Source organism: Micromys minutus (assembly GCF_963924665.1).
Source record: "Micromys minutus genome assembly, chromosome: 13".
NCBI lineage: Eukaryota > Metazoa > Chordata > Mammalia > Rodentia > Muridae > Micromys > Micromys minutus.
Genome location: NC_137982.1, coordinates 47,778,004 through 47,805,445, shown reverse-complemented (window position 1 = coordinate 47,805,445; position 27,442 = coordinate 47,778,004). Strand labels below are relative to the sequence as shown.

The 27,442-nt window shown below is 41.4% G+C and overlaps 2 protein-coding genes across 3 annotated transcripts in view; one reads left to right on the top strand and one right to left on the bottom strand.

The window, feature by feature from the left end:
• Positions 1 to 27,442, bottom strand: part of AGPS (alkylglycerone phosphate synthase) — a 107,450-nt gene that overhangs the window by 3,744 nt on the left and 76,264 nt on the right. The window contains exon 20 of one of the 2 annotated variants that reach the window (XM_080928209.1): positions 13,281 to 16,983. The exons of the other annotated variant lie outside the window; for it this stretch is intronic. Coding sequence (XP_080784335.1) covers positions 16,862 to 16,983 — 122 coding nt within the window. The 3' untranslated portion in view covers positions 13,281 to 16,861. Of the gene's footprint in view, positions 1 to 13,280; positions 16,984 to 27,442 lie in introns of those variants that run through there. 2 annotated transcript variants of the gene reach the window in all.
• On the top strand, positions 3,712 to 5,706 carry LOC308429392 (intraflagellar transport protein 70B; the record flags this gene model as incomplete). The annotated part of the gene is made up of 1 exon (XM_080928190.1): positions 3,712 to 5,706. One exon carries the CDS (start codon positions 3,712 to 3,714, stop codon positions 5,704 to 5,706), a length of 1,995 nt encoding a protein of 664 aa, XP_080784316.1.

Below are 27,442 nucleotides of genomic sequence, written 5' to 3'. Positions count from 1 at the left end.
CCAAACATAAACTGCAGCTAAAGGAATTCCAGTGACGTCCAAACTCAGCTGCATCAGTTTCCCATAAAATATAAGGTGAACGTTTTTTGTATACAATCCTGCAGTATACCTAATTTTCAAACTTTCCGCCTTTCTTCTGTTAGGCTACCTTCTCCGAAGTATCTCCCTATTTTATCCCCTGCCTGTGGAGGATGGAGATTTGTCGTAGTTGTTCCCCCACCTATCTGTACAGTGACAAAATACCCAGACAAAAGCAACGTAAGGAAGGATTTCTTTCTTCCCACGACTCAACCGTACAGCCCACCGTTGAGAAAGCCATGACAGCAGGGACTTGAAACAATTGACCGCTGACTGTGTCCAGCCAGCTTCCTCTTTGGTACGAAAGTTCGGGTGCAGTGGGTACCACTCATTTTTAGTGTGGGGCTTCCTACTTCAAAGAACTCAGTCAATGAAGTTCCTTATAGGCAAAGACCCTAATCATGGCTCGTAATCTTAGATTACAGATCCTGAGATACTATCAAGTTGGGCATAAACTCCACCATGGCAGGGCTACATTGCTCTCTGGAAGCTTGGGAAACTGGAGGTGTGAGGGTCAGGGAAAGTCAGTCACAACATCATTGGTGGATGCTTAGGGGTAAGTAACCAGATTTGCAAAGAAAGCAAGAACAAGTTGACCATCCTGAAGGAAAGCAATCTGGAGGGCACAGGAGAAGAAATGACAAGTCTAAAAATGGCTGCAAAAGATGTCCTTTGGTCAGAGAAGATGGGTCAGCGTGAATGTGGTTAAAATGATAATGAGCATCCGTTCCATTACTGAGTTATTGGCTTCACAGAACAAAGAGGCAACCATTCACGAGTGGTTATATCCGTGACTGCCAAATACAACACACACGGGATTAATCTTGTAGTTCGGCAGTCAGAAACATTAATACGTTAAGAACCAAACACCAACCCCACCAGCCACCTTCTGCCTGCATGAAATTCTTCTACATGAAATTCAGAAAAATCTACCTCAAGCCCCGAGCCATTTCCTGGACGCCTAATTCCTTTCAGTAAGGTACTAAATCATTTATTGCAAACACCACATGTTTTCTCGTTGCTGGGAATGGCTATTACATACACGTTTACCTTCTCAAAACTCCATTGTAAACAAAATGATCTCTTGTGATATATCCTAATATTCCACCTAGTTTATGGCTTTCTAGAATTTCGATCGTTACAGGGTCTCCTTTCACCACCCCAGCTCCCTAGAAAAAGTAATCTGTTCCCCCCCCCAGCTGCCTATCAAAGACTGAATGGAAGTGGGCCTGTCACACAGTAGTGACAGTCATACCAGTTTCATAGTGGGACTGGAGCACTCACTGCATTTTGAAAATGACCCTGTCCACAATATGCCTAAGCCAAATGCCCTGCTCCTCTTTATCCAAGACGGTAGAGCTGCTTCCCAGGAGGTAAGGAGGACACAGAACCCCCACCTGCCCACGTCAGCTACTATGCTCATGAATAAGCACCAAATGCAAAGATAACTCTAGATGGGTGTTTCCAACCTTCCTAAGGCTGATACCCTTTAATAAGGTTCCTCACGTTGGGGTGACTCCCCAACCAGAAAACTATTTTTGCTGCAACTTCATAACTGTAATTTTGCTATGGTTATTAATTGTAAATATCTGGGTTTTTCTGATGGTCTTAGGTAACTACCCTGTGAAATATCATTTGACCCCTGTCTTAGTCAGGGTTTCTATTTCTGCACAAACATCATGACCAAGAAACAAGTTGGGGAGGAAAGGGTTCATTCAGCTTACACTTCCACATTGCTGTTCATCACCAAAGGAAGTCAGGACTGGAACTCAAGCAGGTCAGGAAGCAGGAGATGTTGCAGAGGCCATGGAGAGATGTTACTGACTGGCTTGCTTCCCCTGGCTTGCTCAGCCTGCTTTCTTATAGAACCCAGGTCTACCAGCCCAGTGATGGCACCACCCACAATGGGCTGGGCCCTCCCCCCTTGATCACTAGTTGAGAAAATGCCTTACAGCTGGACCTCATGGAGGCATTTCCTCAACTGAGGCTCCTTTCTCTGTGATAACTTCAGCGTGTTTCTAGTTGATGTACACACCAGCTAGCACAGTCCCCAAAGGGCTCAGAATCCAGAGATTGAGAACATCTGCTCTAGATAATTCCTGTAGATAACCTGGAAAACTAGGGGAGAGCAGAGTCTTTTCAGTGTGTGTGTGTGTGTGTGTGTGTGTGTGTGTGTGTGTGAATTTTGAGAAGTCATTTGAAAGTGGATGTTCTCATGATATGAAAATAGTTTGGCAACCTGAGAGAAAAACTAAAGATGTGACAGGCCATCTCTGTCCCTGGGTTCTCTCAGCTTTATTTAATAGTAGCTTACCCAAAGTAATAGCTTAACGTGTAAGGATTTTAAAACATTGAGTCTTTGGATATTGTTTTCAAAGAACAAGAGTCAACCAGGCCAGCATGGGGGAGTGTTTATAAAAAAAAAATAGAGAGTGGGGTATGTTCTATGGAGGTGTGGTGAGGTACTGGGGTGCTTCAGCGGGTCCATGTTGAGACGTCCCTTCCCACTGAGGGACCAGCCACTTGATGGTATAGTATAGAACAGAGCTTATTCAGGGCACGTGGAGGGAAATTAGGAAGGTAGTAGGGGCAAAGAGAGAGACAGGCATGCTGTTAGGCCCATTCTAAGGAGAGGAGAAAGGGAAGAGAGTAAGGTAACTGCCCGGAGAGCTTTGAACTAAGAGTCCGAGTATGGGAAGGGTTGGCAATGCCTTTCTATCATAACTAGCTGAATCATACATGAAAACAAGGTTAGAAGTTTGAGAAGCACGGACTGATTAGGTCGTGGAAAAATTCACAGTGGTGTTTGGTAGAGATTAGAGGGCGAGAAAAATAACACATAAGAGAGGGGAATGTGTTAGCTTTGTGGTTTCACCTTGAAGAAGAAGGCCAAAGCCATGTGCTTCATCAATTCAAGCACCAATTTACGTTCATAACAGCTGTCATTTAAGAAAAAAAAAGGTTAGGGGTACTTAAATCTAAAACAGCACCAATTGCAGAGCAGACTCTTTTTTCCCCTATTGTCACTTCTCGAAACAATAAAATACGAACTGCCGGTCCTTACTTAATAACGTTCTCAGAAAGTGGGCTTCAGAGCAGCTGGCAAGAATATACGAGAATTCCTGGAATCCATAGAAGGCTGATTACATCCTGACGCATTCCCATCACGACACTATCGCTAAGCAACTCGAAACGTCATGTAACAGCGAATTCTCCGCATCGCGGGGGACTTTCACCAGCAAACTTTACTTCAGTATCAACAAAGAAGCAAGCGAAGCAATACAAACAAGCACAGGATCCCTATCCCAGAAGAAAGGCAAAGATGCCCAATCACCAGAACATGTCAAAGAGTAGAAACTACATTTCCCATGATTCAGGGCGAAAATGGAAGCGATGCAGGCTGGGACATGGAGTATACCTTTCTAACTTACCTAGAGATATTTTCTGTCCAGGCTAAACTGTTTCCTCACAGTCTAGAGTGTTTCCAAACTAATCTAGAAATTGATTAAACCGTGTCGGTGTTTCGCTTTTATTCAAAACAAGACACTTCGGTTGCATCGCTGCCGCAGTACAGCTTCCGTTTCCGGTTGGCCTATTGCCTTGGAAACGAGGATGCAAAACAACCCAGTGAATATGGCAGGGCTGAGCAGCTCGCAGATTCCCGACGGTGAGTTCACCGCGGTGGTGTACAGGCTCATCCGCGACTCCCGCTACTCAGAGGCCGCGCAGCTGCTGAGCGCAGAGCTGCAGAGGAGCCCCCGCAGCCGCGCAGGGCTGTCGCTGCTGGCCTACTGCTACTACCGCCTGCAGGAGTTCGAGCTCGCTGCAGAGTGCTATGAGCAACTGAGCCAGATGCACCCGGAGCTCGAGCAGTACCGCCTGTACCAGGCCCAGGCGCTCTACAAAGCCTGCCTGTATCCAGAGGCCACCCGGGTCGCCTTCCTCCTGGACAGCCCCGCCTATCAGACTCGAGTCCTTCGTCTCCAGGCTGCTATCAAGTACAGTGAGGGTGACCTGCCAGGAGCCAGGAGCCTGGTGGAGCAGCTGCTGAGTGGGGAAGCTGGAGAAGACAGTGGAGGGGAGAATGAATATGATGGTCAGATCAACCTGGGTTGTCTGCTCTACAAGGAGGGACACTATGAAGCTGCCTGCTCCAAGTTCTTAGCGGCCCTGCAGGCTTCCGGCTTCCAGCCTGACCTTTCCTACAATTTGGCTTTGGCCTATTACAGCAGTCGGCAGTATGCACCTGCTTTGAAGCACATCGCCGACATCATTGAGCGGGGCATCCGTCAACACCCAGAACTAGGTGTGGGCATGACCACCGAAGGCATTGATGTTCGCAGTGTTGGCAACACCATAGTTCTTCACCAGACTGCTCTTGTCGAAGCCTTCAACCTCAAGGCAGCCATAGAGTACCAGCTGAGAAACTATGAGGCAGCCCAGGAAGCCCTGACTGACATGCCACCCAGAGCAGAGGAAGAGTTGGACCCTGTGACCCTGCACAACCAGGCTCTGATGAACATGGACGCCAAGCCCACAGAGGGCTTTGAAAAGCTCCAGTTTCTGCTCCAGCAGAACCCCTTCCCCCCAGAGACCTTTGGCAACCTGTTGCTGCTTTACTGTAAATATGAGTACTTTGACCTGGCAGCTGACGTCCTAGCAGAAAATGCCCACTTGACCTACAAGTTCCTCACACCCTATCTCTACGACTTCTTGGATGCCATGATCACCTGCCAGACAGCTCCTGAAGAGGCTTTCATTAAACTGGACGGGCTGGCTGGCATGCTGACTGAGCAGCTCCGGAGACTCACCATACAAGTACAGGATGCAAGACAAAGTAGAGATGATGAATCTGCCAAAAAGGCTGTGAGCGAATATGACGAGACCCTTGAGAAGTATATCCCTGTGCTGATGGCCCAGGCAAAAATCTACTGGAACTTTGAGAATTATCCAATGGTGGAGAAGATCTTCCGCAAATCCGTGGAATTCTGTAACGACCATGATGTGTGGAAACTGAATGTGGCCCATGTCCTTTTCATGCAGGAGAACAAATACAAAGAGGCCATTGGTTTCTATGAACCTATTGTCAAGAAGAATTATGACAACATCCTGAGTGTCAGCGCTATTGTGTTAGCCAACCTCTGTGTTTCCTACATCATGACAAGTCAAAACGAGGAAGCCGAGGAGCTGATGAGGAAGATTGAGAAGGAGGAGGAACAGCTCTCTTATGGTGACCCAGACAAGAAAATCTACCACCTTTGCATTGTGAATTTGGTGATAGGGACCCTGTACTGTGCCAAAGGAAACTATGACTTTGGCATCTCTCGGGTCATCAAAAGCCTGGAACCTTACCACAAAAAGCTAGGGACTGACACGTGGTATTATGCCAAAAGATGCTTCCTGTCCTTACTGGAGAACATGGCAAAGCACACGATCATGCTGAGGGACAGTGTTATTCAAGAATGTGTGCAGTTTCTAGAGCACTGTGAACTTTATGGCAGAAACATTCCAGCTGTTCTAGAACAGCCCTTGGAAGAAGAAAGGATGCACATTGGAAAAAATACAGTCACATATGAGTCCAGAAAATTAAGGGCTCTGATTTATGAGATAATCGGGTGGAATGTGTAATTATGGCTGGCAATGACTTTTATCATGATGACTTTACATGTAAAGTTTCAGTTTTTTCTGTATCTATCCTTTGGGATTTGCATTTGCTACTTGTGAGACATTGTACACTTTCGTGTAACAAAAGAAATATAAGGTATAACCTGCACTTTTAGATCCTGCCAATGAGATTGTATAAGAACTCTGGCCTTAGAAGGTACTTTGAACTTTTCAGAACTGAGAAAGATATTGTGACTATCATGTTTCCTCCATTTTCTGGTTTTGATATATCTTACGACCTTTGTTATTATGTTATCTGGGAACCGGACACTAAGTTCAGAACTTAGTTCATAGTGTCTTTGTAACCATTCCAAGGATTGTGTTTTCTCTTTACACAACTCCCATGATTTTATAGAGAATTTAGAGTGTTTGACAGTTTTCCAATATTGATATAATATTTTGTCCAGATTAAATTTCTTAGGAAATAAATGGTTTTCCTAGTTTTCAAGAGTCAGTGTATTCACTTAATAACTACAACACTAATGAATACTACAAAATAAATTACTGCGAAAAGAAAATCTCTGTGGTATTTAGCTCCAGGAGTTAGTGATCTGAATTTATGATCAACTATACTGTTGCTGTTTTTCAAGTACTTTATTTTCGTTTATCTCTCACAGTAGCCAGAACCAGAGGTAAGCAGAGAACTCAGGATATTTTTGTTTTTAATTCTCTCATACATTACATCCTGATTCCACTCCCTCCACTCCTCCCAGTTTTTCCCACAACTCCCCATCTCTGTAGTGAGAATTCTGGAATTTTGGTTTCTTTTGAAAAACACAAGAATATTAAAAGAACATGGTTTTCTTTAACCCCAGGATTCACAGCAGCTGCCTATGGTTCACCTCAGGCTCTGACCAGACTCGGACAGTTTCTGTGATAGAGTGATATCTGGAATTTGGGGAACTTTTAGAGGGTACATAAATGTAGGGCCCTGATAGGCAGGGTGGGTGACTGTTCAGTATGTTAGTAGTAGTGCTCAAAGAAGAAACAAGAAAGGAATTAGATTCAGAGATCTTTTTCTCCTCTCTATCCCTCTCGTCTATGTAGTGATAGAGGGTGAAATCTGGGAGATAAAGGGTGGGAAGACGAAAAACCCACAGTAGCAAAAGCAAGCGTCTCCCCCCAGATTCACTCCTCTCCCCAGGGATCTCAACCAACACTGCATAACACGTTACGATAAGACCAGTCACAAAGCCTCAGGTCAGGGCTGAGCGAGGCAACCCACTAGGAGAAAAAGGGTCCCAAGAGCAGTCAAAATAGTCAGAAATGCCCCACCCCCACTGTTACAAGTCCCACCAAAATACCACGCTACCAACCATAACATATTTGCTAAGGACTTAGCACAGACCCATGCAGGCTCTGTGACCGCCGCTTCAGTATCTGTGAGCCCCTATGAGCGTTGCTTTGTTCATTCTGTGGGCCATGAAGAACAGTTATTAATTACTACCTTTGGCTGTACAATTTTGAGTACGCTGTGGTTTCCTTGTTTTAGGGACCTGGGTACAGAAATTTTGCTTCATTGCTATTACCCTGTCCAAAATAACCTGTTCCCACAACTGATGAAAAGTCTGTCAGTCCTGGGATATAAACTGATACATTCATTATTTCAATCCATGACTCCCAGTAGTTTTTCTGGCTTCCCGCTGAGATCTCTGGTCATTCTAATCAAATTAGTTTATTTTCTAAATCCTACAAAAACAAAATCCCTGTTTCTCAAGTCCCTTGTTCCTGTCTCTCCATAAATGTAATACCAATCTGACCTGGGTTAGAAAAACAGTTATCAGGTTAAACCTGATATTATTGTTGATTATGAAATTCTTATCTACATATTCAGCAGTTTCTTAGGTTCAACCAAATTCCTTTCTACTGGCAGACAAAAAGGCTCTGCCATAATGTGAAGATGATATTTTTTTCTTTCCCCTTTAGGGACAGTTCAGCCACATAGTTATGGCGTGTGGGTTCAGCACAGTGCCTGAGTAGAGCAAACTCCTGTGTGCTCAATTTCTGTTAGGAAAGAAAATATGACTCATGGGGTAGTCCAGTGCTTTGGGATGAAGGCATCTGTAACAATGAACTTAGTGCTTTGGAATGAAGGCATCTGTAACAATGAACTTAGTGCTTTGGGATGAAGGCATCTGTAACAATGAACTTGGTCTAGTGCTTTGGGATGAAGGCATCTGTAACAATGAACTGAGCTGCTGTCACTTGGCAGCGTTAGTTTGATCCCACACAGGAAGGGAATCAGTGTTTAGTGGCCTCTAAAAAATGCACCCCACAGCGCATTCTATATCTCAAAAACGTTCTTTGATAACTTCTGCTGGGGCAAGTCGCTCTGGTCCCTCTTAATTTTCACCTCCCCTTAAGAACTGGAAAGCAAATGAACAGAAATCTTATTTTCAACAATCAACATTAATTTTTCCCTATTTCCTCTTAACTTCTTTTCTTAAATAAATAAATAAATAAAGTAATGTTAGCCACTAAAAAGCAAATGTTCTCCAGATTCCCTTTTGCAAATAGGCCAGCCTTTATTTGGCCAGTTTATTTATCCAGGTGCTGTTTGTGGTTTGCATGTTTGAGTGGCTTAATTCTCAGAACTTAATTTTCAGAACATAAAAAGCTTTTCAGAGGAGCTTTTTAGCCCTTGCAGCTGAGCAGTTAGGATTTCCTGGTTAGTAATACGGTCTGGAAATTCTGCCTGCTCTACCTCCCAGTGAAGGAATGAATGACGCTCAATCAAGGCAATTGTCTCCTTTCTTACCCTGGCTCTCCAGAGACAACAAATTCTCAGGTGCCAGGAGCCTGGAGCTGAGGCCTGGAGAGGCTTGGGGAGAGTGGCATTCTTAATCTTTCTGTGATATTTACTTTTAGTTTTAGCGTATTTATTCAAAGGAATTTTTTGCATTTAATTATTTATGTATTTGTTTATGTATGTATGTATGTATGTATGTATGTATGTATGTATAGTGAGTGAAAGTGTGCATGTGCTGTGGGTGCTTGTGTGGAAGCTTGTGTTTTAATTCTAGGATGACTTTACAATGCCAGATTCCTCCCTCACCTGACACAAAGCACTATGTGTTTCTTGAGCATACATGGTAGTACTAAAAACTGACAAAGGGAACTGATTCCCCTATATTTCTAAAACTTTGATGTTTTAAGACTTCTTTCTAAATGGTTTAAACAGTTTGAAATATTCTGTCTTACTTCATTGGTGTAATAGTTAATTTCTGGCTGTCCTTTTTATTATGCAAAACGAGAGCTTTCCCTACTGTGTTTGATAAATGTTGTCCAGGTTCAATTGCCAAGAATGTGTTGTCTAAAATGCCCGTTTAGTTTTCAAGGATCAAACACCACCCTGTACTTGGTTTTAAGTATGTATGGAATGTTATGATAGGACACAGTAATTAATAGTGGTGGTCAGATGTGGAAACGGTAGGGAGACAAAAATATACATGTGAAATAAACTCAGTATTTTAATTAAAAAGAGACTTCTTTCTAATACTGACATAGTCTGTTTTAAAGGGCTTGGATATAAAACCTATGATAATGGTCCTGGGTCTCCAAATACATAGGATTTGAGCAATGCTATTAGAATTTTAAGGCAAAAGCTCCAACTACAGGAGCCACAGCAGTCTAGGCTCAGTTACCCACAATACACAAATAAATCAGAGTGGCGAACGGCTGAAAACAAATCTTTAATTGGTATGGTCAAGCCAGGGAGAACAAGGAACTTGTGACCCCAAGTTCATCCTCATGGGGATAACAAGTTGAGATTTTAATGGCTGGAGCGGCTTGAAGTGTAACAAACAGCGGGCGCTGGTTCAGGCCTGATGTCTCCTGGGCTGTTTTCTGGGTTCTGATTCTAGAAGGGTCTGGGAAAGATCAGCCAAGGAGAGCAACTGGGCTCCTCTAAGATCACTCCGCCAAGCATGGTGGTGAGTCTCCTCTGAGACGTGTGACCAACAAAACTTGCTGTTTATCAGGGACAGTTTCAGAGCCTTGTCAAAAGGTGTTTATCCATCTTAAAATCTAAGGTAACTTCAGAGGTGTGATCAAGAAGAAAAAAAGTTACTAAAAAATACATAACGGGGGTCAGGGTGGAGCAGCAAACACCTTTCATTCCAGCAAGCAGAAGCAGTGGATCTCCGTGCATTTACAGACAATGAGTGTTAGATCAGCACCCCCTTTTTATAGATATATTTATTATATGAGTACATTGTAGTTGTCATCTGACACACCAGAAGAGGGCACCAGATTCCATTACAGATGGTTGTGAGCCACCATGTGGTTGCTGGGAATTGAACTCAGGACCTCTGGATGAGCAGTCAGTCAGTGCTCTTAACCGCTGAGCCATCTCTCCAGCCCGTTAGATCAGTTCTTGGTGCTACACATGTATCAAAGGACCTGGATTCAAGTCAGCTGCTCTTTGAATGTGGTCTCTCTACAGCATGGATGGTACACTATCTGTGAAGGCAAACACCCCCATTCACCAGAGGCAGACCACTAGAAGCCAGGTGTACCGGGGAGAACAGAAGTGGTTCATCTGCAGTGAGATAGCTGCTGGACAGAAGACACTTGCTCCCTAGGGGTGGCAGGCCTGGCTTAGAGGGACATCTCAGATGGAACTCTCACAGAACTGTCATGACAGGTTTGCCTCACTTTAGGATACCCTGTACATGATAGTTGTGTGCTGGACGTTTTCCTATGGCTACCGTTGCTGTGATAAACAGCTTTGGCCTACAGTTCCACATCACAAGCCATCACTGAGGGCAGTCAGGGCAGAAACCTGGAGGCAGGAGCAGATGCACACTAGAATGCTGTTTGAGGTCTTGCCTTTCCATGGCTCATTCAGCCTGCTTTCGTATGGTAAGCAGCCAGCACCACCAGCCTAGGGGTGGAAATACCCATGCTAAACTGGACCTTCCCACATCAATCAACTTACAAAATGCACCATAGTTTTTGTTGGGCTCCAGTCTGGACAAACCACACTAGGCCACCAGGGTTCCATGTGGGAGATGTTTAATGAATTGACAGGGGAAAGAGAAAGAGAGCCTGCGAGATGGGGGCCAGCCTTTTATGTGGACTGTGACATAACTTGCCCCCAGGTGCAGGTGGGTGTCTGAACTAGTGTACACTGGGAATGTTTGGCCTTTTCCATGGCAGAGGATGTGCCAGATCCCTGTCACCTGTGGGCAGTGCTGCTGCTGGGGGCGGGAGCAGTTCCTAATACCAACAGTTTTGTCCACAGGCCAATCAGGTGAGAGCACTTTCACAATTAAGGTTCCCTCTTCCCAGGTGACTCTAGCTTCTGTTCTGGCAGACTATACCCATTTGATGCTTTTAGTCTCAGGCGTTGAGACCTAATTACAAGTCCCCGAAAGTAACACCAACGTGTCTGCTACTCTAATCACTAGTAAGGGCACTGTGAATGGGTGCTGCCTTGTCAGTAAATAGGTGGCCTTTTAGACATTTGTCCACACCTAAGGGTTCTTTTAGTATGTGTATGTGTGTGCAGGTACATGCTGAAACCCCAAGGTTGATGTGGATTCTCCAATTGCTTTACACCTTTTTTTTCTTCATTTATTTACTTTGTGTATATGGGTATTTTATCTCCATGGATGTCTGTGTACCACAAGTATGTTGTGCCCAGGTGGGGATGGGGGTTGAAAATCACATCAGACCCCCTGGGTCTGGACTTGGAGACAGTTGTGAGTTCCGTGTAGGTGCTAGGAATCAAGCCTGAGTCCACTAGAATAACCAGCGCTGGTAACCACTGAAACATTTCTGAGAGAGGATGCTACTGGCAAGGTTTAAATGAAATCACAGGAAATAAAAAGTTCTGCAGACAATGACTGGCTTCAGGAATGATTTATTTGTTCCCAGCACATCTTTAAAAATACACATGGGCATTTTCGTTTTAGAACGACTAAAGAAACCAGTGGGTAGAAGTTCTGAACACACACTAAACGCATGGCATCCAGACTCTGCATTGAGCCCTCGTGAAACAAAAGGCACGGCTCAGTGAGCTTGGAGGATGTACCAGAGCCTCTCAGGAGCGCCGTCCCCCCCCCACCACACATCCACTGTAGTATCACCGGAAAAACTGTTCCCTAGGCATTAGTTACAGCAGTCTAATGACATACACGTTACCCACATGTAATTCCTAAAAGGTTGCTACAGTACCAGCAGAACATGTACAGCTATGGAGGAAGACTCAGGATAAGGTATTATTCAAGTCAAGATGTTTCAAGGCAAAGTATTTCACAGGCCTAGTAATAAAACAAAACCCAAAACTAACAAACAAAAAAACAAAGCTGTACAGAACACAACTACTTCTCACAGGATTTGTTGTTGTCCAGGAACAAAATTCACATTATTCTGAAGGCACCATCGCACACAAAAATGACGGACACATAGTACAAGGACTAGAAACCCTGCCCCCAGGCTCGACTCCTTAGGGAGCTGTGTGAGCAAAGCCAAAAGCATATGGTGGTGTCTCAAGACTTGCCAAGTATCTGCACTTGCCAACCCACATCCCAGGGCTCCTGGATTGGAAGAGCAGGAATGAAAAGTAGATACACATCCCACAGACTGATTGGATGTTTTAGTCCAGCTTCAGTATTGTAACTGACTGAATACAGACAAGCCAAACCAACACTGAGCAGTGTTTCTGCATACAGTCACCAAATTCTGCCGTACCTTGAAGAGGAAGAACCTTGAACTGCTAAACCATCCATCTGTCTTTACAGATGTGCCTTCTCACGTTTTAATTTTCTTCATGGAAAAAGAGAAATCCCAACAAGACACTGTGATATTTTAGGGCATGATGTTTAAGTCATCACTCAATAAACACCTATTTACTGAAACTACACTGACAAGGGCCTCCAGGACCTCTGTGTACAGTGGAAGGGATACGTGCTTCACAGGTCCGCGTACTGTGCTGCTGAGAAACAAGTACAGACATCGATGTTTTCCAAATGGTATGTGTAACCGAGCAATCTCTGTTCAAGATTTCTTCCTCCTGTTCCTTGCTCTCAGGAAGCAAACCCCTAGTGTCTAAAAAAAGCATTTCATCAGCCAACGTATCCTTTATTATTTTATCTTTAAAAATAAAACAATATTCTTTGGGGGAGGCAGTCTTTTCAAATTCACAGAGCCAGGCATAACTCTGTGAGTGTTCTTTGGCTTGGTGTGGTACCCGTCTGTGATCTTTCCACCCTCCCTAAGGAGCTGACCGTATTTAGAAGAGTGTTGAGTGTGTTCACTGGGATTCTCAGGTTTGAAAGAAAATGTCAGAACCACAGACTCAGCACCACCTAGGAGTCTAGTCTTGATTTAAATTAACCAGAGACGGATGCAACCTAGCTTATGATATGTTCAGCTGTAAAGCCAAAGAGATTTAGTCATAGTTAGGTTGTCTAGATAATGCTCCATTATCAGACTTATAAAAATTATTTTCTACTTTTAAATCTGTAGAAATACAGACTAAAAAAGTAAAGTTGAAAACATACATAGAGAAGAAAAAACAGCTCCACACTTCCTTTGATTTAAAAAAATCATAGGCTCATGTCCATTTTATTAATAATGTTTCTATAATCTCTTGACATTATACAAGCAGTTTTTACAGTTAAGTTTCACACTGAAGACAAACACTATTTGGCTTAAGGAACAGAAAGCTGGGTTACATCCTTCATGTCAGACACATACTTCAACAGTTTAAGAAAACCTTTATACTTTCAGGACTTTCTTCAGTAAAGAGAAATTAGTAAGAATTAAATGAATCTGTAGGCAGATGGCTCATAATGGAACATAAAGCCCTGATCGAAGCCAAGCCAAGCCTCCGCCAACTGACAAAGCCAAAGGCAGAAAACTTGGAGCTCTTTAGTCCTAACCTGCACCTGCTGTGCTCCCTGCTTTTCTCCTATTAAAAGCTGAGCCTCTAAAAATCAAAATCACTGAAGATGATGGGAAAAACCCTCAAAATTTCTAAAACTATTGACTCCCGTGGTGCATGCTCCTCAAACTGGAATTGCTCCTTCCACAGACAGCATCTGAGGCCACCTCGTGTTGTGAGTGTATGGTGTGCATTTTACTGTGTTCTGACAATACTACCAAAGCTGGCCCCATTTGGAGCGACACACTTCAGGTTAGGACATCAGAGTTTCTCTCATCAGTTACACTTAGAAGCTGTTGGTATGAAACAGTACGACAAAGAAAATCTCTGGGATTAACATGCAGAAAGGCTTCTTCCAATATGCACACTAGGACTGTTACAATATTCTGGAGGGTAAGGGAGAGCTCTTACATGTGTTTATATCTGATATAATATACACGCCAATGGAAGCTTGTTTTTTATTGAGCTTTTGTTTTCCAAAATACACCAACACAAATATGCATACTAAAGGCTTCAAGATTCATAAATAACCTCAGGTCAATAAACCTATTATATGTAAGCATTTTGAGTAACAACCTACCCTTTCTAAAATGAGCATAGTTCAATTCTTTATTCTTTAATAAAATGCTGGACACGAGAAACATGTGGTCTCCACAATTCAGCTGACTGAGAGGCTCAAGGACCACAGTATAAGATTCAGTTCACTTGTGCACAATTACACATCGCACCACACATGGATGCAGCAGTTTCTCCAAGGTCAATACAGCCTGTCTGCTGAGTCTTTAGTATTTGACTCCATTTCTCACTAGCAGCAAGTTCCCATTCCCACTGAAAGCCCAACCTGCATGTGATGTCATCAGATTTAAGCAAAATATTGTACAGATGACTAACTTAAGAAGGACAAGTCAGTGTTATGGGCTACTGACGTCAAACAGGCTACATCTTTAAAGAAACTAATCTATGGGCTAAGATGCTTCAAATAACAATATTTTCCTGGGCTGAGCTTCATGAAGCCATGTGCAGATGCTTCTGAAAGAAGAGACAGGTTTAAGTGCTTTGTGCATATTCATGAACTCGGGTTCCTCCACAGACACAGTCTACATCGAGGCACCTCCCAGAATTGGTTGGGAAGGCTTCCTGGTTTACAGAGTGAAATATTACTAACAAACATTGTGTTCCAAAATGATCCCTGTAGAAATTATTTCAACTACAAAATGTAGTAACTGTCACGGAATCAAGGTTTGAGGCCTCCATACACAGAAAAGGGAAACAGAGGCATAAGCTGCCAACTGTCATAAAGCTCATGTCATATATAGGGAACCAGCCTAGCAACTTCAGGTGTCAGTCACGATTAGAGTACAGACTGCGGAGGCTGGGCAAACCTGAACTTCTTGAAAAAAGTGTTTTAATAATCACATGCAAAGAGCTGGATCTGCTAATGAAATTATTAAAATAACTACTTGGAAACATGTAGACACTGCCAGTGAGATGCTGGAATCTTACATTTCAATTACCAATTAGAGAATCATTTCCATGAAGATGCATTTTATAAAGAATCTTATAATTCTAGAGGCAATTTCCTTGAGTGTCCGGCTATTTCAAACCATCATAGTCTTCAATCAAAGATCTGATGTAAATTTTATAATTAAAAATAAATCATCAATAAAAAGGCAGCTTCCAAAAAATAAATAGAGTTTTTGTTGTTAAACTAATACTTAATATTGATTTTCCTACAGATTTAAATTTGTTAGTTCAAGGCCAATTATAATAGTTAAAAATTATTTGCCATTTTGAAGTCTTAAAAATATTTTGTCAATTTTAAATTTTCACTGTTTAAGGCTACTTAAGATATAAAAGGTATCAAACTGCCCCAATATATCTGGAGCTGTTGCTATGTAGACAGTGTGTCCTTTTAAAGGATCGTCTGCATTTTGACTTAGATTATCTGATTAAATATTAATTTTAAAAAATTATCAAAAGTTAGGTATTGCATTAAGAAAAGAACCCATTTCAAAATGTGAATCAGGAACCTCAACAGACAGTGATTTAAAGCAATCGTTCCACTTATTTCAATATCCAGTTCTGAATGTAAAAATGTCTGCTAAATGTGATTAATGTTCTTTTTATTTAAGAAATAGGATATTTCAAACTTGTGATTATGGTATATGTAGTAATACATATTTTTTTAGATTTAGGTTAAACCAGTAATTCAAAAAAGCATTAAACTATTATTAAGAATTAAACTGAAATTATTTTTTCATGAAAATGTATCAGGCTATTTGTGGCTAGTTAGAAAAAAAGATCGTTGTCATTGAAATTATTGAGGCTTTCAAATCCAAGAGTCAACTAATGACTATTTCTTTAGCCAAGTCATCCTTTTGGCTGGAGACAGCAGGTCCAGGAGCCTTTCTTTGTTCATGTGCAGCTGCTGTGCGGAGTAACAAGCACAGGGCAGGAGAGACCGAGGGCTGGAGGGTGGACAGCGGCCTCGTGGTCCAACCTGCCCTTCGCGTGTGATAGTAAGTCATCTGTTCTTACGAAGCACGTTATGAATGATCCAGGGCGTAGCTATAGGTGACACTTCAGTGACACAAATCCTGCTCACACCCTCCTAGAAACAGACACAGAGGACAAAAATGTGTCTGCTCACAGGGTAACTTATATGTTGGCAATTTAAGTTTGTAACATGTATGCACTTCAAGCACAGCTTAGGCTGAGCACCTTTTACAGATGAAGGATGCTAGTAACAGACGACCAGCTCTGTCAGGAGTGTCCTCAATGACCTAACCACAGGAAAGTATGCTTTTAACAACATACGCAAATATCTCCCACAGCAGAATCTTTGCTAGATTATCTGCTTTAGAGAAATGTTTAAGAAAGGACAGACAGAAGAGAGGCTAGACAAGCAACGGATGACCCCGTGTCCCTCCGCTCACCTAGAGGAGGAGCATGTGAGACAGCTGGCAGCATACTCCTCAGATAATGGGCAGCCTTGTGCTGCCTGACTAAAATCTGAAATGACAACCAGTCAGTTGGCTATAAATTGGTACACCTACAATGAGACCCAGGAACGCCATCTGTCAATTTATAGATGTAGAAACAAAGCATAGAACAAAAAACAACTTATTTTAAACTAACAAACAAATGTAGCTGAAATACAGTCCCATGATATATTCGATTACTGGTATAACCATAGCTGATGACTTTTTCATAATGATATTAATGGAGTTATAAAAGGTTTCTGTTTCCAAAGATGTTACTGGGGTCCACATATTCCTTGACAGACTTTAGCATCCCAAAGCCGACATCAGAGATGCTCTCCTTTAGCCACTGCTTTCGTAACTTGCCCACTGGAAAACAAAATAAAAAGGCTTCAATACACACCTTGAATGCTGAAAACCAATCAATCTTGTGACCATGAGTGAGCAAACACTGTGTGATAAATGTTTTTACTCAAAACTGAGAACTGTTTTGCTTTCTTTGATTTATTGAGCCCACCAAACTATCAAGCTCATTAAGTCCACTGCAGTCCCAGGGGAAGCCTCTGCCCAGTGTCTCCTCTGTAAACTATGAAATGGGGATTGAAGGAGTGTGGACTGAGATTACAGCCTATTTTACAAGTAACAAGATAAAAAGAAGCAAGCTTATCAAAAGAGCCTAACCCCTGTTATAACTACCCAACAAGCCCAGATTTTGTAGAAAATGAAGTCTACTAAAGGAAAGTATCATAGAAAAATGAATCTGTTTGGGTAGATTTAACAAAAATAACTTTAAGAAATACAATTAAAAAATAAGTGATAGTAAATGAATAAAAAATGTTAAATTTTTTAAAAAATGAGATAATCTGACTTAAAGGATTCTGGGGGAAAAGATCTAGTTATGAATCTTTCCAATTAAAATCTTTTTCAAGTGCTTTAAAATGAACCCGTGTACCCAGGTAACAGACACACTCTTGCTGTTGTTCCTTCAGATGCAAACTTTATGGTTTTTGTTTCTGGCACACATAAAACCGGGTGCCTAATCTGTTTTAAATGTAATCTCCCCTTATAAACTGTCGGTTTTACTCTCCCCTGTGTTGGGGCTTACATGTCTGAGGCAATGAAGCATTACAATAATTAGCAGGTTAATCAGTTTAAAAGCACTAAGTAAAAAATAGCCTTTCTACCTAAAATTTTTGTGAGGGGGCAGATAAAAAAAAAACTCTGTCAACTTGCTTTGGCACTGAAAGCGAAGCAGTTTATTGACTTTAACACTACAAAATGGGCGTCTTGATTTACTTTAGGGCTATTTTCAGTGGGCACTTCTTGAACATATGTGTTATTATAAAATAACCGAATTCAAATGGCCACTTTGCACAAATGTTCATCAGTGATTCAAAGTCATCAACAAAGACTTAATTGGCCAATAGAACTGGGAAGCCTTTCATTAAAGTCTCCAGCCTGTCGCTCTAAAGCACATTCCCATTTGTCAGGGTGCGGCAATACATCACAGAACCTGCCTTTTGGTATCTTAAACATGTCAGCTCAGCTCAAAGAAGCTTTCAGGTCCAGTTTTCTGAAAAACCACTCAATCATCTAAATAACCAAACGGCATGAAACTTCAGAGCAAGGTATCTGTGGCTGGCATCAAGACATCACAGCATCAAGGCACTGTGCTGTTATAATAGGGAAAGTAAAGTTGGGGGAGGGGTCTGAAGTTCAAAATGGAAGTTTCTGTTTAGAGATCTCTGTCTGCAAACAGATGCCACACGAGGGCTCCTTGCACAGCCTCTACCTGAAGATCTCCAACACCCTTATCATCTCAGCACTGTACTGCATGCAACCTAAGCTGTTTCATCTGCAAATGGACTGACCTATTCAATTAGAACAGCCTACACAAGCTGACAGTGTTTCTGGATTTGCTCCAAGATAGATGGATAAATGGATAGATGGACAGATGGATGGATGGATGCAGCTACTCTGACTTGGGAAAGGTGCTAACCATGCTACAGCAGCTCAGGAGAGAGGAATAAGGAGCAGTCAGCGCCAGTCTCCACGTTATCTGTAATGTAGCTTCACTGAATGTGTCCTGTGGTTATGGATGTAATTGTCCTGAAAAGACGGCAAACAACTGCTCCAACAAGATGGAGCACATTAGAAGCTCAGCAGGACACCCAACAGCTAGCTTGTCTGCCTGGTTTTACACCTCCAGTAATAATGCAATTCCACAAGGAACTGAACCATTGTCTGAGAAGCCACCCAACAGCCATTGCATACTTAATGAAGTCGCTCACCAAGCACTGAAAAACAGAAGGTGCTTGGAGTGCATCATTAGTTCTGTCAGAAGGATAATTTACACATCTATCTTGTCAAATTTTCTATGGTTTATACTTTTACAATAATCAATCTAACATACATTTGATTAGTGGACTAGTAAGCAGCAGGGGAGAAGGCATAGCTGTGGCCCCTCATAACCATGTTTGATGAAAGGATTTAACCCATTGCTGGTACCCGTCTGTGAACTGTTCTGATATTGTAACAGTAATTGCAAAATCAGGACGTTAGAAATCTTGACTTACCTAAATAATGGGACTAGAAACCTTTGGTTTTACTGAGCAGATTAAGCCAACTACACTGTAGAGTAAGTGTGCTAGGAGGAAGCATGGTTTAAATATAAGCATCCCCTGAAACTAATTAGAGAGGGACTAGGAACAGTCCTGAGATTCTGGGAAACTCTGTACTGCAGCCTGATACATCAAGAAATTAAAACAGCACAGGCCTAAGCCCAGAAGGAAGTGGCTTCCAAGCACAAACTTTCATTACAGAGCTCAACCACACGTACTTCAGGAAATTCTCAACTTGCTTGATATTCATCAATCAGAGGCCATACTCATTCATACACATGTGACACATATGCTAAACACACATGGTAGCACCTGAAACGTTTCTGAAAAGAAACAGTCCTCTTTAGAGAGCATATCCTATCAGACAGAAAGGATGACTGACAGCTTTTACATCCCTACTGTTCTGTACTGCAGCAGGTACCACAGAGATGTACACGGCATGAAAGCTTCTGCATTCCACACGACTGTCCAATGTGCTGTTGATGGCTACTTAAGAATCTAGTGGCCAGGGACATCTTTTCCTGATTAAACTAACATCTGATTTCTAACTGTGACTGTACCTTTTACCGAATAAACAGGATTGTAAATGCATTCTAGAGTAGAGAAAATAGGAGGTTCAGGAATGTTCTTTGAAATCACTTACTTTACATAGCTCTTTGGATAGATTCAAGGAATAAGGTGTTGTGTAGTATGAAACATAGCATTAAAACAAAAGCAAAAACAAAAACCAAAAAAAATCAATGAACCAACTAAGCAAACAAACAAACAAACAAACCCCCCAAAACCAAAAATAGGTCAGAGAGGTGGTTCACTGATAAAGGGCTTGCTCTACAAAGCATGAGGACCTAAGTCTGTATCTTCAGCACCCATACAAGAGCCAGGCAGGGACACTTGTCTGTAACCACAGTGCTGGGCATGGACAAAGCCAGGCAGGCCCCTAGTCTAGGGCAGAAGGCAAACTCGAGGTTCAGCAAGAGTCCCTGTCTCAAAAAATAAGGTACAGAGTGAATGAGAATGAATCACTGTGAATCTCTAGACTTCACATGCACACACTGGCATATGTGTTTATACATAGCATGCGCACATGCACACGGAAGGTAATGGTGAAGTGAGCTGTGTCATATGTGGACATGATGACTAGCCTGACCCACAAACATTATCTGGGCTCCTTCTGTGGTTTAAGACTGAGCAGAAACTACTAAATAATTTTATCTTTAAAGGAATAAATCTGAGTCCTCTGAACAGAGGTCTCTTTATCTAGATATATTTAGCTTGCTGATCACAGTCCGACTATAAGGGCAGAAGGACGTTCACAGATTCATACACTGGAATCAGGTTGGAGGATTGGCACACAGCGCAGTGGTAAAGAGCTTGCCTAGCGACTCGGTAGAATGGAGGAGGACGCAGAGAATGAAGTGGATACGAAAGCGTAGGAAAGAACCAACTATAAAATAGACTACTTAATTACAAGCTTACTAAACCTGAAGAACAAAAGTAAAATTAGCAAAAACCAAAAGTAACAGCTATAATTTTAACAGCCACATCTTGAGAACTAAGGGTATAGGACACATCCAGCATGCACAGGCCTGACCTGAATCCCCATCATCACAATAAGTAATAACAATTAACAAGCAAAACTACACTCAACACACCAAGTTCCAATTCAGCCTTAATGCATAAATCACATCTTAAAAAGAAAATCATGGAGACTTGGTTTTATAGGAGGGCTCTAAGGAGTAACTTTTAAAACTTTTCCTTCTTCCCTTTCTTTCCTTCCTTCCTTCCATCCATCCTCCCTCCCTTACTTTAGTGTATGGTATATGTAGAGGATAAAGGAGGATGCTGGGTATCTCTCTTTATTCCTCCAAGGCCCTCTCAATAAACCTAGTGATCATATTTTCTCAGCTACAGTAGCAGATTCTCCTGTCTGTGCCCTCCTCAGAGCTGGGGTCACAGAAGTGGACCAGACACCCAGTTTGTTATATCAGTGCTGGTGTCTGAACTGTGGTCCTCATGACTGCGCAGAAAGCACTCAACCACTGAGCCATCTCTCTAGGCTCCATAAGCTTCTTATTTTTCCATTACTTAGTATGATGAAACTACTACTGAATGTATAGAACTAATGCTAGATGGATACCCAATATCTTGTCAGATGAAGTTTGGGCACTCTAGGATCTGTTAGGTACTAATGAGAACAGAGGAAAACAATGGACAACCTGATTACTCAGTAGGCTAATAATGTCTTTTAAAGGGAGATTCAACTTAGAAAGTGATCTGACTTATAGCTGCTTGTGCAGTAAAGCACACTGTGGTTGGGTGCTTCTGGCAAAACTGCATGCTTCACAAATGTGAGGCGACTGATCTGTACCTGAGAAATGATAGCATCTGGTCCGTAAGAGAGCCTGAGATGGGACTGTGACTCTTCATGACTTCGGAAGAGAGACTAAATGCTCAAGACCATGAACACTACAGGGTTATGTGGGTTTTCTCTTACTGCCAACATTTAAAATGCCTGTTTTTTTTTCCTGTTGTTTAGTGGGTTTGTTGGTCTCCTGAGACCAGGTCTCTATCCTGTTGTCATCCTGCCTCAGACGCCAAGTACAGAGTTCACCATCAGGTACTTGCTCGCATTGCCAGTTGTTGTTGTTGTTTTCTTATGCTAAGGATTTCACAACACAGTTTATCTAATGCTCTGATGTTTGAATCTTGAGACTACAAACTGAAGTTTCATTAATCAGGGTAAGAACTGGACTCAGTATGTCTTCAGTACCACCATCAATTAGTTTGTTACACTTGACATTTAAACCAGAGTAGAACTGATGTTTATACAACAGAGACCAAAGCAAATGAACAGGTTAAATAAAAGAAGACTCATAAAAGAAGGAAAGAATAGAGAACGTTCTTTCTTGAAGACTAAGAACAATGTCCTATTGTTCTTTGTAATCTTGTTAGATAATACAGTATCTACCACACAGTAAGACAGTCAATACATTTAGTTGAAGTAAAAATGAACAGAACCACAGTTATTCTTAAGACATTTAAAATACAGCATAGGGATTCAAAAATCTAGTAGAGCAATGTAGTTTTCTTATTCACCCTGTGTTTCCTGCATTTTGACGTTATTTCTTGAGGATTTCTAGAGCTATTCTATAATGGGTATAGAAAGCATGACAGAGAACTGCGAGTTCTCATTTCCTCCAAATCTTGAGAACTCTCTCAACTTTACTAGTGATTCTCAACTGCAGTGACTAGCACTTAGCAACGTTTATGGAAATTTCTGGATGTCCAAATGGGGCAATTGTTATTGGCATTGTGCTGGATAGTTTTATGTCAACTTGACAAAAGCTAAAGTCATGTAAAAAGGAACCACGATTAAGAAAAATGCCTGGGTAAGATCTATTTGTAGAGCATTTTATTAATTAATCAATGACTGATGGAGAAGGGCCCAGGGTGGTATCATCCCTAGGTGGTGGTCCTGGGTTTTCTAAGAAAGTAGGCTGAGCAATCCACGGGAAGCAACAGTAACAGCACCTTTCATAGCCTGTGTCAGCTCCTTATCCAGGTTCCAGCCTTATTTGAGTTCCTATTTCCTGACTTCTTTCAGTGATGGACTAGCACATGGAAGAACAAGCCAAATATAAAATAAACACGCTGCTCTCCAACTTGCTTTTGGTCATGGTATTTCACCATAGCAATAGAAACCTGAACTAATAAAGGTATTTACTGGGTGGAAGCCACAAATGCTGCAAAACATTCCAAAACTCACATAGCACTCCACCAACAAAACTTATCCTGCCAAAAATGTAGCAATGGCAAGACTGAGAAATCCATGGTTCTCTATGCTCCCAAGTGTCTACCACCTAAGAGTCCAAACGACAGCTACAAGGGAGGTACACGTCCAATTACATAACTAACTGGATCAGCATCTGCAAGTGGCACAGCCAGCCCTCCACAAAAATATTGTAAATCTAAACTGTTCATCACAGTGGCCACTAGTTATAGGTGGATGCAGAGCATTTAATTGCTTAGTATAGTTAAGGGAGTAAATTTTTCTTTTTAATTACAGAAATGTAAATAGCTATATGCAGTATCATGGCTTCTAGATTGTATAGCACAGTTACAGAATAACCACAGAAATAAAATTTACCTAACAATGATTAGATTTTAACAGGTACTATATGTGAAAATATCGTCTAGAATTAACTTTGGTATGAAAGATTAGAAATAGTTAAGTGCCTATAACAATATGGTAATGTAATATGAGCACTGTCACACTAACACCTTACTTTATAAGGAAGGACCTAGATGAAAAGCTGCCAGGAAGGAAAAGTTCTCTTTGACAGCCCAAGGAAACGGTGGCCATTCTTTTCTAATAATGCCCGTGGGGCTGGAGCATACTACAAGTTTAGCACCTAACGGATACATTGTCACTGCCCTCTGCTGACACTGAGCTTCTTCTGCAGCTGCCTAGGCGGGAGGGTGGCACGCAGCAGTGTGCGACAGAGGAGTCCCTGTGAGCTCAATGCTACACCCACGTGAGGAACAAAAAGCTGTCATGTTCTGATATGTTACAAATTAAATTTGGTTTTAGCTACTGTTAGTTTAGCTATTGTTACATTGCTTTAGTAGAAAAATAGTATATGTAATCAAAACGTACTGAGAGAAAAAGCCAGCCATTAAGAAGAAACTAAAAAATACTGCCGTAAAAGGTCAAACACACGTTTTGCTCCGCAATCTGAAGTGATATAAAGTCACTGTTGGCCATACTACACAGATGCTGACTATCAGGTCATGGCTTTGGCCCTGGTACAGTCAAGATACACAACAGCTTTATCTCCAAAGCATCCATGTAGACCTGTCTCCAGCCACCTTCCCAGCCCCGACTCCTGGAAACCACTACTCTTTTCTCAACCATTTTGTCCTGTCACAACTGTTACAGAATCATAAAGGCCGAAGCCCCTGAGCCTGGCTTTTATGCACTCAGCACAGTCCCGCAGAGATGCACCAAGTTATAGTTCAACGGCTCTTCCCTTTTTGTCACTGAGTAGAATTCCAGAACACAAGGTAGCAAGATTTGTTTAGCCCTTCACAGGCTGAAAGGCATCCAGACTGTGCCACCTTTATCTTTTTATGTTGAGTCCAGTTAACCAATTTGTCCTTTTGTGGATTATGCTATTGATCCAGTCCAAGAATACTCTGCCTGTCTGAAGAGCTGAAAATTTTCTCCTATACTACTTTCTAACAGTGTTAGAGCTTCGTGGTCTACATTTAAGATAATAACCCATTTGGGGTTGATTTCGATCTGGATGCAGATTTAGTTCAATGTTCTTTTGTGTGCACAATACATGCATGTGTGTTTACAGATGTACAGATATTCCAGCACCATTTCTACTGGACTGTCCCATCCGAGTCCAGGTGTGTGGACCAAGTCATGTGTTCTTGTATCTATCCTACAGATCTAACGCTGTAATCTTGATCGCTAAAAATAATTAATAAGGCTCAAAATCATAAAAGTATTTTTGTCTTTTTTTCAAAATTATTTTAGTTATATTATTTTTATCACATACATTTTAGAATAATCTTTCCCAGATCCATAAAAAAAAACCCTGCAAAAATTCTAATAGAAAATGTTTTAAAAGACAGATCAGTTTGTACAGAACTAACATTTTTATAGGCATAGGCCTTCCATTTATTTACATAGATCCTTGGTTCCTTCCATTGTCATTCTGTAACTTTTAGATTACAGAGCCAATGTATATTTTCTTGGATTGAAGCCTATGTACTTATTAGATTCACATTTGTTTTATTTTTTAGCAGTAGTGAATGCTATCATATTTTAGGTTTTGGTTTGTACATTTGTTGTTCATTTTTGTATGTAATTAAATTTTTGTATGCATTCTTACTGACTCTGTATTTGAACATTCTTCAAGATTTTCTAGACAAAGAACCATGAGATGGCTGAGAAATCTGTTTTCTTTCCTTCCTCCTCTGCTTCGCACTACAGGTTCCAACAGATGCTCTGCTTCTTACTTCAAACGTTTCTGATACTACTAGTTTCTATTCTGACTGCCAGGGGGAGAAAGCCAATAACAGCTTTGATCTACTCAGATACCAATATTTTAACTAAGACTGGTAAATGCAATTAGAGTACTTTACTTATTGACAAAAGACTTTAAGAATAATTTGAGAAATGAATGACTTAAAATTGTAAATTCAAGTTTAAGTTAAGTATGTGGCTGACAGAAACTTTGTTGTTTAAATTGACCAGCAAATAAGCTGCAGAGACAAGAGCTACGGAGAATAAGTTAAGCAGACTCTATTTCTTTCAGCCTCAAGTTCCAGACTACATCTTTTTTCTCTAATACACAAACCCGAGTTAAAATAGCTCCATTTATCACAGCATGATTGTAGGCAACAAACCAGTCTATCTGTTTCCAGATAGTGAAAGCAACTGTTATTAATCATAATTACAGGCCAAACCCTCCAAGAGAAATTATATCAACATTTTCCTAGCTCACAGTTCTGCTACTCTGAAACAAACAAACAAACAAACAAAGCAACCACAAAACCCAACCAAGCAAACACATGAGCGTGCATGACACAGCCTAAAGGTCAGTAAAGAAACATGCTACTGCAGGCCGCTTAAACTTTAGTTCAGAGAGCACGTGAGGAAAATCTTTTATACATATAAAATTAGCAATCTCTCCAAAAGCATTTATAGTAAACCTAACAGCACAATTAAACATGTTATTTAAACTTCAGATTAATAACACTTCTGCTTTATGAAACTATAATGATGAGCAGTGGATATTTGAAAGTTTAACTTCAAATAGAGAAGCCAGTATGAAAATAGGCATTTTATTACAGCCAATTTCATGGCCAGTAATGTGAAACTTATTTTTCTTTCAGGCAGATTTTTAAGAGACCTATAAGTAAGACCTCTAAGCTATAAATAAAAATGATAGCATCAAACCTCCTTAAATGTGCACATCTTTTCTAAATAAAATGTAAGCCACTCTTCAGTGGTTGGTGTAAAAGATTAAGGAAATAAACCAGAGCTCTCTCTGGTGTTCTCCCACTGCTTAAAGATACATGCTGCAGTGCTTTAGCACCTCCATGCCAGGCACTGTGGATTTTCTCCATGAACCACAGCTACATCCTCTAATGAGCCTCTGAGGCGGTGAACATCCCTCCTGGTCTGCAGCTGAGGACAACTGCAGCTCAGAGAACCTGCTTTCCTACAATCTCATCAGTAAACTTCAAGCTAGGAATTTACATTTTATTTCAAAGACTATACCCTTTCCTATTTACAGCATGCATGTATGTATGTATGTATGTATGTATGTATGTATGTATGTATGTATGTATGTGTGTGTGTCCCTACACATGTGGTGCTTAGAAATGAACCTAGGACCTTCTGCATGTGAGGCAAGTGCTCACCACCAAACGACATTCCACACATCACTTAAATCTTCATCTTGAGACAGGATTTCAATATAAATTGCTAAGAAAGACTTGAACTACTTCAGCAGCCCAAGAATGGCCTGAGCTTATGATCATCTTTGCATATGGGAGCCTATCAATCATAGAAAGGCTCAGTTTAGTTCACAGTATTTCTGTGACCATGTGTTAGCAGTTGCTTATTCAGCAGATTACAATAGCATGCATTTCTCTGCACAGTACTGAGTGTTCCTCATGTGTGCACTCACTGTTTTCAGAAGATGGGTCTGACAGCATTTTCCTGTCATCCTCTCCCTAGGAACATGGAACAGACACTCAGTGCTCTGCTGAATGGAGAACAGAATGTGACAAAATCGTAACTGTCACTGAACAGAATTCAAATGGGAAACATAAAAACTACACACATGAGCAAGGGAATATCCCTAGAAAGTGACATCTTTACTGGAAACCTGAATGACCAGGTAAAGGGAGCCATACAAACATCTAGGAGAAGAACAGCAGAAAATGAGAGAGTAGCACAAGCCTTGAGGGGAAAGAGTGTATGTTTGAGAAACAGCAGGAAAAAAATATCAGAGACATGTACCACTGTATCACTGAAGGCCTATTGAGGGCTCTGAGGTTTCTTCTGAATGTGAAGAGAAAATCTAAGTTAAAGAATTAAAGAGAAAGAAAAAGGAAAGATTCCCAGGCAGCAAGGGAAGGGAGGAGGGTCAGATGAGTTAGGAGGGTACTTCCTGCTCTATGCC